General features: G+C 35.3%; 1 protein-coding gene across 8 annotated transcripts in view; it reads left to right on the forward strand.

Annotated features, from left to right (window-relative positions):
• LOC119654335 (protein kinase C-binding protein NELL1-like) overlaps positions 1-14,595 on the forward strand; it is a 162,508-nt gene that overhangs the window by 125,703 nt on the left and 22,210 nt on the right. For 4 of the 8 annotated variants that reach the window (XM_038059667.1, XM_038059669.1, XM_038059670.1 and 1 more), the window contains 6 exons: positions 9,252-9,402; positions 9,505-9,796; positions 9,864-10,019; positions 12,211-12,433; positions 12,571-12,747; positions 13,947-14,066. In XM_038059667.1, coding sequence (XP_037915595.1) covers positions 9,252-9,402; positions 9,505-9,796; positions 9,864-10,019; positions 12,211-12,433; positions 12,571-12,747; positions 13,947-14,066 — 1,119 coding nt within the window. Of the gene's footprint in view, positions 1-9,251; positions 9,403-9,504; positions 9,797-9,863; positions 10,020-12,210; positions 12,434-12,570; positions 12,748-13,946; positions 14,067-14,595 lie in introns of those variants that run through there. The other 4 variants (XM_038059673.1, XM_038059675.1, XM_038059672.1 and 1 more) reach the window with 4 other exon arrangements.

Consider the following 14,595-nt stretch of genomic DNA (forward strand, 5'->3'; position numbering starts at 1 on the left):
CACCAATTCAATATTCATAAAAGCTGCCTGGCGTCCTGACCTACGCCATTGCTCCATCTCAGGCAAGGTTTGCCTCGTCTTCTTTTTCTACCATAGATATTGCCTTTATAGACTTTTCGGGCTGGCTCATCCTCATGCATACGGGTTAAGAGACTCGCCCACCGCAATCTGTTGAGCCGGATTTTGTCCACTACCAGACGGTCGTGGTATCGTTTATAGATTATGTAGGATACGGAATCGTCTACCGTCATATGGGGCCAAAAATTCTTCGGAAGATTCTTCTCTCGAACGCGGCTAAGAGTTTTTTTTTTGCTAAGAACCCAAGTCTCTGAGGAATACATAAGGACTAACAAGATCATTGTCTTGTACACTAAGAGCTTTGACCCTATGGTAAGATATTTCGAGCGGAACAGTTTTTGTAAACTGTGGAGTGTTTTGGAATGTCAATAGCGTTAGTTAATGCTATTAAACTATCAAAAAATTCGAACAAATCCCCTGAAAGGATAAATCACAGGACCTAATTGTCGCTAGACACACCAAACTTTTCCTGTCAAGACTGCAGGACTACGGTAAACTGTCGAAGGCAATGTGTTCAGCACTGTACTCACCCGTGATTATTACTCTGATTTGACTCAGATAATCACAGCTGAGTCGGTTGGTATCCGACATCCAGTCACGATACAAATCCCTCTACCAGTGAGATTTGAACCGCGACCTTCCGCTGCGACAAGCTAGTGCTTTTACCACTAAGTCATCCGGACACAATCCCGTTGAAAAGCAGGAAGACATGCAGAAGTAGTATGAGCTAACTGCCCATAATTCACCAGTTGAACATTAAAAATAGAAATTCTCCAAAATGATACACGTCCATCCCGAAATAAGGAACTGAAATCCACGGAATAATTCTATATAAGTGGAATGATCGGGAAATGATAATTTGTTTCGCTTTTTTTTCGAGTCTGGCCATTAGCGTTTCTTTATCTCAATTCCGGTTAAGGTCAAGTTTTCCGTTTTCTGGGTGTAGTTCTTAACGTTTCCTTTATATATTAAGCTAAGAAGGAGTGTCAATCACCAAGCCGATAAACTTCGAACATTGTCAGATGTTCCCACTTCCTATATCAAACACTAGAATATCTAATTACATGAACCTAACTTCCATGTATCTTATCATTTTCGCACCGTCACAATTTTTTAATTAGTTTGAATACATGGGAGTAACCAAAAAATCGTCGTCAAGTACAACCTGAATGCGCCTAGGCTTTTAGAAATTGTCGAAAATAAAGGAGTTAAGGATATGTTTAATAACTCATGTCCTATAGAAACTTCATATCCAGTCGATTTTCAGAGATCACATCAAAATTTTCTTCTATATTAGAAAAAACGCCAGCAAGGTGGATTAAGAGATAAGTTGAAGACCAATCAATTGACTAGGTCCAGGGAAGAACTGAATATAGATGACAATTTAAATGAACCGATGCAAAAGGACATGAAGCATAAACTCAGTCAAAGGGCGCTGATATATCATGACATGATGATTGCATAACATCGCTTTCCAGATTGACTTCAGGCTACGGACCAAGTTTTGCTTTATGGCTTCAGTCCACTCAAAATCTGAACGACAAATTCAGTGTTGGGAGGAGAAAAACACCACATAGTGCCAAATTTTCTGAATACGGTAGGGGTTCAACTACATTTGTTGAGTGTTCGACTAGGAAATTGGTCACAACCTTAATTAAGTATGGTGACGAATTACCATCGTGTAAAATCCAAAAACCCAAGAAATCTGATGGCTATCTCCATATTGATGCCTATTCACTTGTTTGCATATCATTCTTGTAGACAGGTATTTGATCGCCAGTTATGATGCACTTCATGGCTATGGAATCAGAATTTTGGCAATACATCATGCCCATAATCTTTCGGCAAAGTGTCGCACATTCAAGTTACCGAACGAGCGGGGTTATCGGATAAATTTATGTTCTATTCCTCTTCAATTGGAATGATGGTTTTCAAGTTCAACTTCCTTCACTTTTGCGATTTTTTCTTCGGTTGAACGTCCAGAAGGAGCCAAGTTTTTGACAATCTTTCAACTTTCCAATCTTTCAGCAATTTTCGTTCGCAACACAAAATTTGGCATAAATTCCTTGTTGATTATAAAAATTGGTACCTTCGGTCAGCACGTCAATTCCCGGTACTTTGTCGGTAGAGTAAGAACATTAAGTTTCAGCTCGAAACACTATGACGTACCATATTTGAATGGACACCTCCGCATGGCCAAACTGTGCAACTTGGTTGGGTTGTTCCTCTTTTTACTGTAACCTTTTTAGTCTTCTGAAATCTGACAAATAAAACGGTTTTTTTAAAGCTTGATGCAAAACAAAATCTTATTAAAATTGTTTTATAGTCTGCCTGTCATACACACTATTCTTGAAAACGGCTCAACCGATTGAAACGAAATTTGGTGGACATGTGGAAACTATGACATCCCCCAGGCTCCAAACAGATATAACCCCTTAAACCTGTTGGCAGAAAATTCAGAAAAATTATGAGATTTTTAAACGAACGAACGAACGTTTAGTCGCAAATTATGGAGTACCATGCTCTTTTGCAAATCTTGTTAAAATTGTATTATATTCCAATAAACAAAAAGAAACCCTAGTTACATTTTATGCCAGTCAATTTCAATAACCCATGATAATCTACTTTTCTTCCTAATATTAGGAAAATAGATTATTTTTAGCTTTATTTCATACTAAAAACTTTGCCTGGAAAAGGTCATGGCCCCCTATTACGCTATACTATTTTACTAATGGTCGAGAATCGAAGCATTTACCTCCTGCCAGAAGACGCGTATCAAAGGTGTGTGGGTCTATATTTTAGCTATTTGGATTAGAATGAATCACTAGGATTGTTGGCACATAAACTAGTTGGAAATCTAAATGTCAATTTAAACAAAATTACGCTTCATTATTAGATGCATGGTTACGTCTGGAAGGATTTATCTGTCATTTTAATCTATGTTTCAGTGCCCTTCATTATTGAATGCATGGTTATATCTGGAAGGATTTATTCATCATTGTGTCATATGTGACCTTTCCTTCGCTATACTTTTCACAAAAAGTATTAATCAGCCAAATGGTAGCACGCCATATGTACCATCTAAGGCGCGAATGTCGATACAACTTTAAACACTCATCACATTCCTTTACCACCCAGGTGGGTAAAAAGGTTCAATCCAACCTATTACTGTTTGCCACAAACAGTTGCTATGAAACTATCTGTCCTCCGTGAAATGACTATGGGTAGTGTAATTAAATGTTTTATAACCTGCCAGCAAAAGAAAGCTGTTTCAATTCTTTTCATTTTACCATTCCGTAGAAAACGGATCTATGTACGTATCTAACTTTGCTGTCGGACAGAATACAAATCGTGGTGCTATACTATTAATTTTCTACACTGACATCATTACAGCATGGAAATAGGCTGAACTGTGAGGAATAGCTTCACACATTGAACTCTGGATTTTGAAGTCGTTTATCTTTGAATTACCTTGACTCACTGCTCGGTAGTTGAATTGAAAGAATATATTTAAATATATTATACAAACCCAAAATTTTATTGACTTTATAAAGTGGATTTGTAATAAGATACTTTGCTGAAACAGATTTAGACAATTGAATGGAAAAAGAATTGGCGAAGGCCGAACCAATTGATAAGCGCTTCAGCTGTGGAAAGTTGTGGTTGTAACCGGCCTAATCCTATATCATGTTTTACAGATGAATATTGTGCCACTGGATTTGCATCGAGAGTTTCAATGTCATGGGAAGCGTTTATAAAAAGTGAGACACAGAATCACTTGGAAATGACTCGTATGAAGCTTAGATTTTTTTATAGGTGTTTCATCTTATCTTTTCGATAGTTTTCACTTGGATCGTTTCTGAAAATAAGTCATGTCAGATTTATCTTGTAAATTCTGACCCCCACGCCTCCTTTTTTTAATCAATTCAGAACTATTTTTAGTATGACTAATCGCCCGGAGTGGGCTTTAAGAAAGTTGATATCAGTGAATCGCAAACAACAAAACTAGCAACAGGATATCGTTTATGATGCCTTCAGAATATTCTCATTGAGAAGAAAATGTTAGCCGTTTTTTAAAAACATAAACTGGTTAAAAAATAATACTATCGGGTAAAATAATGTTTTAGTTTTCTTTTTGGCTAGGGTACATATATAGTACTACACATTTAGATACATGTAAATATATACCTTATATCCATTATGTAAACGGGTGTAAGGCTCTTTTAAAGGTATAATTATTGAAATTATTCTTATTGGTCTTATATGTTATGCATTTATAGCTATATACATATCGACAATGAAATGGCAAAATCATTGAAAGATTTGTTTTAAATGATATTTTTTTATTTTCTAATCTATTGAATAAATGTATAGTCGTCTGAAAAGAAACACCTACATATAATGTTATCCCTAAATAAACTTTTCTTTATCAATTTGGGGAAATTTCTGGTTTTTTAACATAATTGCAAACTTACCTAATCATGCAAATTGTTTACATAATAGCAATTTAATTATTGTTAATTAAATAATAATTGTTAACTTAATTGACTAAATTCCTGTGCGAAAATCATCATAATTTTATTATTATATTATGTGGAATTCATTACTTAAAGCTGTTTTTTTTATAGCATATTTTTACGTTCATTGCCACAGACTTAAAACTCTTAAATATTGGATTGGAATAGGGAACTCACAAAAACACCTATCATTTCACATGATATAAGGTTCATAAAATTATTTTATTGATTGTGAACGCACTACGGACCATTGGAGATTTCGTCCATAATTTTCAATTTTGTTAAGTAGTGTAAGAAACTGGATTACAAAAACTTTAAAAGCTGTTAAAATTTATCTATCATTTCATCTTTCAAAGAAAGGAAAATATCAATCAACTAATCTTTCCGCCTGTGTTGCATTTACTAATTGATATTGAAAATATTTGTGAGCTATGGGCCAAAAAATTGCAAAATATTTTATGGGAGTGAAGGATTTGTAGGCAATGATTATATTATGGCAAACTACTACTAGCAAAGTTGATGTTCGCAAGAAAATTTGCACGACAGAGTACAATTTTCCTTGCTGAAGATGTAGAGAGAAATGAAGTTTGTTTGGATAAATTTAAAAGCATTTATTGATTCCTGATTTTCGATTGGTTGAAAGTGGACTTTTCTATGTTGAAGATTTTTGTAAAATAAGTGGTAGGCGATTAGAATATAATTCAGAACAAACTGGAGATCAGCTCATGCCAATTTTAAGAAATATGTACCCTTTTAAGCCTACTACTCTACCATATTAAATATAACAATTATACAGCCGCTTGGCAATCTAACCACTGAGCTATTCGAATACATTACCATATTTAGTAATTTTTTTAAAAATCTAACTACTATATTTAATTTGATTTAGAAAACTTATTTTGCCATTTTATAGTCGGAATATATATACATAGTATAGCCATCAGTTCTGTCAGTCAAACAAATCTTTATTTCTCACGAAGTAATGAACCAAATCAATCGAAAAGTGCACTATTAGAAAAGGGAAATAAAGGGCTTTCAAACGAAACAAAATCGATTCAAAATGGCCGCCGCTGGCAGCTATACAGGCCCGAAGTCTGTGAGGCTATGCATCGATCGCTTCACGCACGGTACGAAGCGGCATTTTTCGAGCTACACGCACGATGCTGGCCTTCAAACTCTCCAAATTGGTGTTAGTTCGATCGCAGACAGTCTTCTCTATCTTAGGCCAAAGGCTGTAGTCCAGAGGATTCAAATCTGGGCTGCTTGACGCCCATTCATCCGCGGTTATGAAGTCAGGAACATGCGCCACTAATCACTGCTGAATTATCTTGGCTATATGACCGGGGGTCGAGTCCTGTCGGAAGCACCACGGCTTACGCAGAAATGAATATCAGTTACTCCGTGATATGGGACACCCCACCGTACCATAACAGAAGTCGGATGGTGATGACGTTGGACTGGCGGAGCATTTTCTTTGGGTTCATAACAGTTGTGAGCATATACTCGATGAATTTTTTCTCGATGGTAAACATTTCATTATCAGATCAGAAAATAGAGTTTTGCGATATTTTTTACCGGGAAATCGCTGAAGAAGAGCAGCACACCGTGTTCGCCGTATTTCCTTCAGTTTTGGCGTTAACATATGGTTACCGCACCGCCGGTACGCACCGAGAGTGCCGGCGCCCCTCCCGCGGCCTGTCAACCATATCAGCTGTTTCGCGGTATCGAGCTAATGTCCTAAAAGCGAATCATTCGTTTACCCAGAACTTTTTTTAACAAACTATGAATCTTTTTCGGCGTATTCCCACATTGGTGCAACGCAATAATCGCGATTCTTTTTTCGTAGTTGCCGAACTTCATCGTGTTGTCGTTCACGCGCTACTGATTTTTGCAACTTCAAAGTCTGCCGAAAGAGGGGTATGGTTAGATACTCTCCGTGTGCAGTGTTACCAGTTTCGGGGGCTTAACATTTTTCGCTATACGCATCGACTGACTGGCTATACTATGTAGATACAAATGCATACATGGTATATTGAAGGCTGCTAAGAATATTTAAACGCAAATGATTAAAACTTTGAATAATTACAGTTTTTAAAAAGACTTATACCAATTTTCATAATGGATGTTAGACATATATATGTAGGTAGATGAGTAGTATATGCCTACGCGCATATTTATTATTGTTCAAGAAAAAATCATCCACTTTCGCATTTTATGTTTCATGAAATCCTTAAAAATACTAGCTAAGAAACAAATTGGATTTATGAAAAACATTGGTGCAAGGACCATTATTTATAATAAGCTTGATAAAGGCTCCCAATTGCTATAACTTTCCTTAACTTGGCGGAGGCTTTCGATATGGTCGATCATATTCGGTTGGTTAAAAATTTCGTAGGCTAACATAGAAAAAAAAATTTTTAAAAAACAAGTTTTTTTATTATTTCAAATAAACTATTTAGTAAAAACAATTAGTCGATACAAATAAAAAAGTAAGTAAAAATAAAGAAAGTGTTTTCGGCTAAATAAGAATAAATTTTATATAACAACATAATTTGGTTGATTAGAAATTCAGGCTAAAAAACTGTCCAATGAAGTGTGCCTAAGTACAGTAGATCAAAAGGTTATAATTAATCTCCACAATAAAGGAGCAACCTTCAGAAGTATTGCCAATATTTTTAATAAAGCCACGGCAACTGTATGCAAGGTCGTCAAAATTTGCAAGGTGGATGGACCCTTCGAGTGTAAATACGCTATAGGATGACCAAAAATTACAACAAAAAGGATTGATACAAGGAATAAAAGCATTTCAGCAACGGATCCACTGCTTTCTGCTCGAAAAATTTTAAATAACCATCTTTCACTATTCTATTCTACTATTCACAGAAGGCGAGTTATGCGAAAAATTGTGTATATAAACTAAGCAAACCTGCAAAAAAAAGTTCTAGGCAGATAATGTTATAATACCGGAAATCTTTTGGCATAAAATATGTTGGCAGGACGAATCGATGATTCGCATAATGTATAGTAGTCGCCACATGTAACTTTGATGCACACATGATGAAGCATTGTCCTTTAAATGTACAAAATCCGCCTTTAAGTCTGATGATGGTCTTGATTGAAGTGCTCTAACGCACTTCAAGGCCTTGATCCAATATGGATTGTTGCGCCAACGATTATTATTATTATTATGGGGGCTTGATAGTTTGAGGGCGTATTTCTACCAATGGAATGGGAAAAAGGCTCGTACTGGAAAGCAAGGTAAATTCTAAAGTTTATCTTATTTGATAAAAAATTCCATTGCACCGGAGCTTCTAATCGGTGTAGATTTTATTCTGCCACTGGATAACGTACCGCCAAGGCCAAAATTGTTTCAAAATATATATCCGAGGTGAACTTTAACATTTTGGAGTGGCTACCTAAAAGCCTTGATTTATCGCCCATCGAAAATAAATAGGCAGACTAAAAACAAAAGCAAGTGTGAGGAGTCCCTGAAATTTGGCTTCATAGAAAGATTTACTAAGTTGGCTGTTGCAAAAAAATGGCAGCCTTTGTGGACCTTAGAAAATTTGTTTACTTATTTATGGTCCATAAAATTTGCCTCTTTCTTATCGTAATTTTTTTTATAAGGAAGTCGTTTATTTTGAACTAAATTTTATGTTATTCAGTTACTGATAGATTGTATTTTCAAAAAAAATGCTAGTTTTGCATTTCTAAAAGGAAAACTTGAAGAATATGGATTTGAACTCAAGATATGGGTTTTGTTACTTATTTATGACAGCCACTGTATATACAGTGGTGAATTATATAAAAGAGACATTCATTCATTTTTTGTTATAGTCATACATTTGGATGAAAAGTTACTCAGTTACATTCTTTTAATTGTTATTAACTTCACTTTAACAAATACAACCCTATTACTTGGTTGTATGAAATATGTAAGAAAATCTAAATGCTCAAAGTTTAAGTGAAAAAATAGTGACAAACAGCTTCCCTTGCATATTTACACAATTTTTTTCACCAAAAATACACAAGTGGTGTGTCAAACAAAAGACCTCAATTAGTACTTCCCGGAACCGGTCTTATTTTTGACATTAGTTGTAAAGGGAGAGCGCGGGGGCTAAAAAGTGATTATCTATCTCATGAGTACATTTTCAAAGAGTACCCAATCGAAAAATTTGAAAAACAGCATGTAGCTGCCCCTATGGGACATTTAGGCTTCTGAATATCCTGCATACCGATGTCCACTCAAACAAAATTAATAATAGTAAGTTAATGTAATTGTGGAAGTCTCCCTTAAGTTCATCCCAAAATCATAAACTAGCAACAGTACTGCTGTTATAAAGCATGATACTGCCAACTTTGCTGGAAATCGTACTATTACTGACGAAGTTTTGTGGTAGGACAAAATTGTCTCTTTTGGGTGAATTTACAGAAACAGAAACACCAAATATTACATATCCATATGCATTAGGAGTTACGTGCAAATGGAACTGTTCTTCACTCAAATTTCCTTATACAAGAAATACATAAAGCCTTTTGTACCTAGAGCGTCCAGCTTCCGGTTTCCCACCTTATTATATTTGTATTTAAATATTTTGCAATAGAATTATGTATTACATTATCTTCCATTGAACGGCTACTTTTCATTACTTTCAGCAAGTTTGCGGAGGCTTATAATGCCGGAGGCGAGTTATCATCGCATCGTAGAATACATAAAGTCGTCACCAGAATTCACATTGACAGCTCTAGTGCGACAAGAAAAGGGCAATTCCGGGTCAATTATTTCATTTTCATACGGCCCAAATAGGTAAATTTATTACGAATTGATATTGCTACAATGATCTAAATGATCAATTGTTTAGCAAAACGTTCTTAAACAAGTAGTAAGTAAATAGTAAAATATTATCAGGTATTTAGAACTCGAGTCGAGCGGGAAACGCGCTGAGGTGCGCTTTCACTACACATACCAGACACCCGCTGGTGATATGCTTCTTCACACCGAAATGTTTTCGTATCAATTGGCAGATGATACATGGCACAAGGTGGCGCTCTCAGTAAGTGGCCCTGAGATTCAACTTATTATAGACTGCCATCCCTTGTATAAACGAGTGAACCATTTTATACCAGATAGGAACTTCAGTGCTTCCAATATTCAATTATTTGTTGGACAAAGAAATTTATATAATCATAGTATGTTTAAGGTATGAAAATTGTGCTATTAAACTAACGCTTTGAAAATCTCTACTAAAGTTTAATTCTCCATTCTAGGGCTATATTGAAAGTGCCCATGTGATAGCAAAGCCCCATGGATATTTGAAACAATGTCCTCATATGCATGAGCAGTGTCCCACGTGTGCGGAATTTAGTCTTCTTCAACATACAATAGACGAACTAGAGAAAAAATTTGACAAATTAGCGCAAAGGGTAAATATTTTCTATAAAAAAATTTAGGTATATAGTTTTCAGGTACTGCGAAAGAAATAAATATGTAAATAATTCAATACAAATATTGATTAAAATTCGTTACTTCATATTCATATTCAGTCCTGCTTGAATTATATTTTATCCAAAGTGAAACTTATATTACTCGCATAACCAATGGAGATAATCCTGAACACAATTTGTTAGCGAGACTTAAGGGGGTCATCTCGTGTGTCAGATCCCAGGAATCGATTTTTTTTGCATCAACTGTATCTATCTGAGTGAAATTATGCGGTGTTTCCAACGATTAATTAATTGAAGTAATAAAAACTTGTTGTTTCTTTTTCGTTGGTGTGGATATTTATTCTTGCAAATATCGATATTTCCGATTATGACTAAAAACTTATATCTAGGTCCTGAAAAAGAAATAAATATTTAGTTAACTTCCTAATAGCTATTTTATCTATCCTAAAACGAGAAGAGATTCATTTTACTTTAAGAGTTTTCTAAACAATGGGGAATAGCAGTTACCCAGATCTGAGTTCAACCTAGTGTCAACCGGTTGTTTGCTAATGAACCAGCTTTCATAAGCATCCAGCTGGTTAATCTTTTTTACCTGCTTTAGGACCTTCAAATCCTCAGCGCTTACTTTATGGCCGCATTCCACCATAGATTTAGTGGGTTTTCGGGAGTACGTTACAGCCAGCTCTGCCTCCTTCATGTGCTCCCTAAATCTGGTGGTTGCCAATCTTTTTGTTTGCCCGATATACACCTTCGGACAATCTGAGCAGGCGATTTTATAAATGCCGCTCATCTCCTCTACCGTTTTTCGATCTTTTTCCCCCGCCAGCTGGGATTTTAGCTGGTAGATACGGCTTGATCCTACCAGCTGTATGTCAAACCTTTTCAATGTCCTTTGTATGTGTTTGGACAGATTTGAGAAGGTGACACTTGATCTTCTTTGAGCAGTTAAGGGTAATTGTTGGCTATAGAGTGTAGTGAGATTACTACGTTCTAACCTTCGGGTGTGTTTCTTAATCATTGTGTCTATGGTGGCGCTGGGGTACCCGTTCTTCATAGCCGTGTCCATGATGTAGAGTTTTTCGCTCCGGTAGTCTTCCTCTGTGAGAGGAATTGTTAGGAGGCGGTGGATCATAGTGCCATAAGCAGCCATTTTGTGCTGGTAGCTGTGGAACGAAGTGGCCGGGATTGTACGTTGAGTGCTGGTCGGTTTCCTAAAAATAGAAAAAGTAAATTGTCCGTTTTGACGTTTGATTAGCAAATCTAGGAAAGCCAATTGGTTATTAACTTCAATCTCGTGAGTGAAGTTTATTTTAGGGTGCAGCGTGTTGATTTTATCCAGCATATTTTGTATATTTGTGTCCGGGATCACTGCCACTACCGTACCTGAACCATTTATTTGGCAATAATCCATCCTGCTCCATTTTTTCCTCTAGTGATGCCATGAAGATTTCACTTAGGAGTGGGGAGAGGGGATTGCCCATCGCTACACCTAAGGTCGTTTTGAAATATTTTCGCCTTGAATGTGAAATACTTTTCACTCATGCAGAGGGAAGCCAACCTCGCATATTGTTTAGCCTTTTTCTTCCATTCTGGTGTCGAACCAAAACGTAGTAGCCACTCTTCAACTTTTGTTATGGCTTCTTTTACAGGCGTGCTTGGGAATAGAGCTTTGACGTCAAATGACACTAGTCGTTCATTATCCGCCAAAGCCCCCACTGCACTCAATCTATCAATCAATTCTTTCGAGTTTTTGATGGATTGGTTTCCGTTAATGGATCCCAATTTTTGGCATTCCTCGACCAACCATTTGGCAATGTTGTACGTAGGGGAGTTAGAATCTGCAATGATTAAAAAACGGCCTTCACACGGGATGACCCCCTTAATTTCTCGTTTGCTCTGTTTTTTTTTTATTGAAATTAGAACTTTGAGATGAAGAGTGTATATAAATTTTGATAGAATTATAAGTTACAATTACAGATTAATAAATTTAGGTTCTTAAAGTCCTCCCAGGTTTCGTGTATTAATGTCAATTTACCAGCATTTTTGATTTTTTATAATACTCGAATACTAAATCAAATGGAATGATAATGATATAATACAAATACAAAACATATTCACATTCAATTAATTAGATGAAAAGGTAATTAGCCGTTATTCTATTTATCTTTAGCTAGTGGCTACAGAAAAAATAGTATCACATCTCCAAGAGTGTGAATGCAGAATATCGTGTAAAATCAATGGTACTACGAAAGAAGATGGAGCCGAATGGAGAGATGGATGTAAAGTATGCAAATGTGAAAGTGGCAGTATTATTTGTGAACCACCAAAATGTGAACCAGTTACTTGTAAATATCCTACCTATATAAATGGATCGTGTTGTCCAATATGTAAAAGTGAGTAAAGCATGTATCAGAAATGTGTTCTGAGATTTTCGATTCCTTAAAGTTGAATATAAAATAAATAACGACTTCATTGTGCGTTGGGTCCAAGGCGCTAATACATTTTTAAATGTTTCTTTTTTGTTTTGCAGAGCATTGTTACATTAGAGGTAAATACTTCGACCATGGCGAGTTTTACATTGAACAATGTAATAATTGCACATGTGATGATGGCTCTATGAGATGTGTGAAAATCGAATGTCCTAAACTGAATTGCTCACCAGAGAATATAATCAAAGTTAAAGATGAATGCTGTTCAGTTTGCAAAGGTGATGACGATAACAGAAAAGACGATAACTTATTGTAGTAGTAAATTAGTCTACAATTTAGCCCGTTAGTAATTTGAAAACGCGAAAATATTTAGTTCTATCCTGAATCATCTTAATTCAATGGAAATTGGGCAATTAGAACAGCAATTTCAGAATTATATAGTACAACCTACTCTAATGTTACTTAAAGAGGAGCATAATGAGAAAATAGAAGCAATAATTGCATATGAACACGCAGGTCCAGGAACTGTACTTGGTATTTGTGTTTTAACATTTACCTATCTTACGTGTTAAGGGTTTTTTAAGTTTAATTGCAAATGCAAGTGGACTGATATTCGTAATTTTAAAATACATATCGGAAACAGTTTCATTAGTTTTTACTGTGCGGCAATATGAGCTATGACATTCCAACTGAATACGCTTTTATTCTGTGACTAAAGATTTTACAAATACTTTATAGCGTTTATTTAATATATATTTTGATAACAAATTTCTTGAGTCAAATGGCAGTTGGCAGTATGTTTTAAAGTGCTACTACTTGAAGAAAAAGTGGTTTGGTTTGAAAAATTTGTGTGTTCAATTTATTCAAAATGAATCTCAATTTCCAATTAGATAAGTTTTGAATATGAACTTTTGATTACTTTTGCTAAAAGCCCAACATAAAAGGGTCTTATTTATTTTCCAGAATATTAGTACATTCTATCGTTTAAGGAATTTTATTTCTCTTTCTAATCTACTGCAGCTGTCAATTGCATTTATCAGTAGGATCAAAACTGGGAAGCAAATATTTTTTTTCCTTTGTCAATTATGATTGTACTTCAATGGTCACATATTTTCGTGGATATCTATGTGGATTTGTATATAAGCAAGTACAGAAATTAGAGCACCATACTCAAAGAGATCACAATAGCTCCCAGGATTGATCTACGCTCATCAAGAATTGCTTATTTTATCAATACTCAGAAAATATTTAACAACATTCTTACTAACTCATTTCTTATGTTATTTCATGCAATTTCCTTCGTATGTGGAATATGTGCTAATACTTCTGCTTATGTTAACAACATTACATGTGTTTAAAATGCCATTTATCTTCCCGCTAAAATCCCCATGTTTCAATTAACACTGATTGAATTTAACAAAAACGTCTGTGCTTCTAACAAATATACTATGCATTGACAATCATAAATGAAAAAAAGGAGATGACTATTGCTCAAAAGGACATGCATGTCATACTAATGCTACGTGTCTTAACCTCACCACCAAGTACACGTGTACCTGCCGCCAGGGCTTCCAAGGAGATGGGTTCCATTGTTCTGGTAAGAAATGTTACAACTCTAACACACATATTTAAAACATTATCAGTTGAAAATTTAAATATTTCACCTAAACTGTATACAGCCTTTCGTTTCACATAAAATCTTATTTTGTTTGCTATGCAAACATCAAAAAGTATTCGTTTATATCTTATGTTTGTTTTGTATTTAAATAGTAGTACACATGTAATTAGATGATTAGAGAGCTTGCATATTATAAAATTAAAAGCATTGTAATATTCTTTGATTTCGTTTTTTTAACGTATAAGGATATACATTTCAATTTCTTCAATAAAGTAAAATTAGGACCGAAATTCAAAGAGTGTTGATATGATTTATTCGAGTTTTGTCAACTTTATTAGATTACGGACTGAAATTTTGTCTTGTTATTGAATTGTACGATCAGATGATCGGTTGAATTTGATATCTTCTCTATTCTGATCCAAAGTCTTAATTTTTTCACCTCATCAATCAATTTGTTGTTTTTTCCAATGGCGTGTTTACATGTGGTTGATTCTTCAGCGCCGATTAT

This window comes from Hermetia illucens, chromosome 4 (genome assembly GCF_905115235.1).
Source record: "Hermetia illucens chromosome 4, iHerIll2.2.curated.20191125, whole genome shotgun sequence".
Lineage (NCBI taxonomy): Eukaryota > Metazoa > Arthropoda > Insecta > Diptera > Stratiomyidae > Hermetia > Hermetia illucens.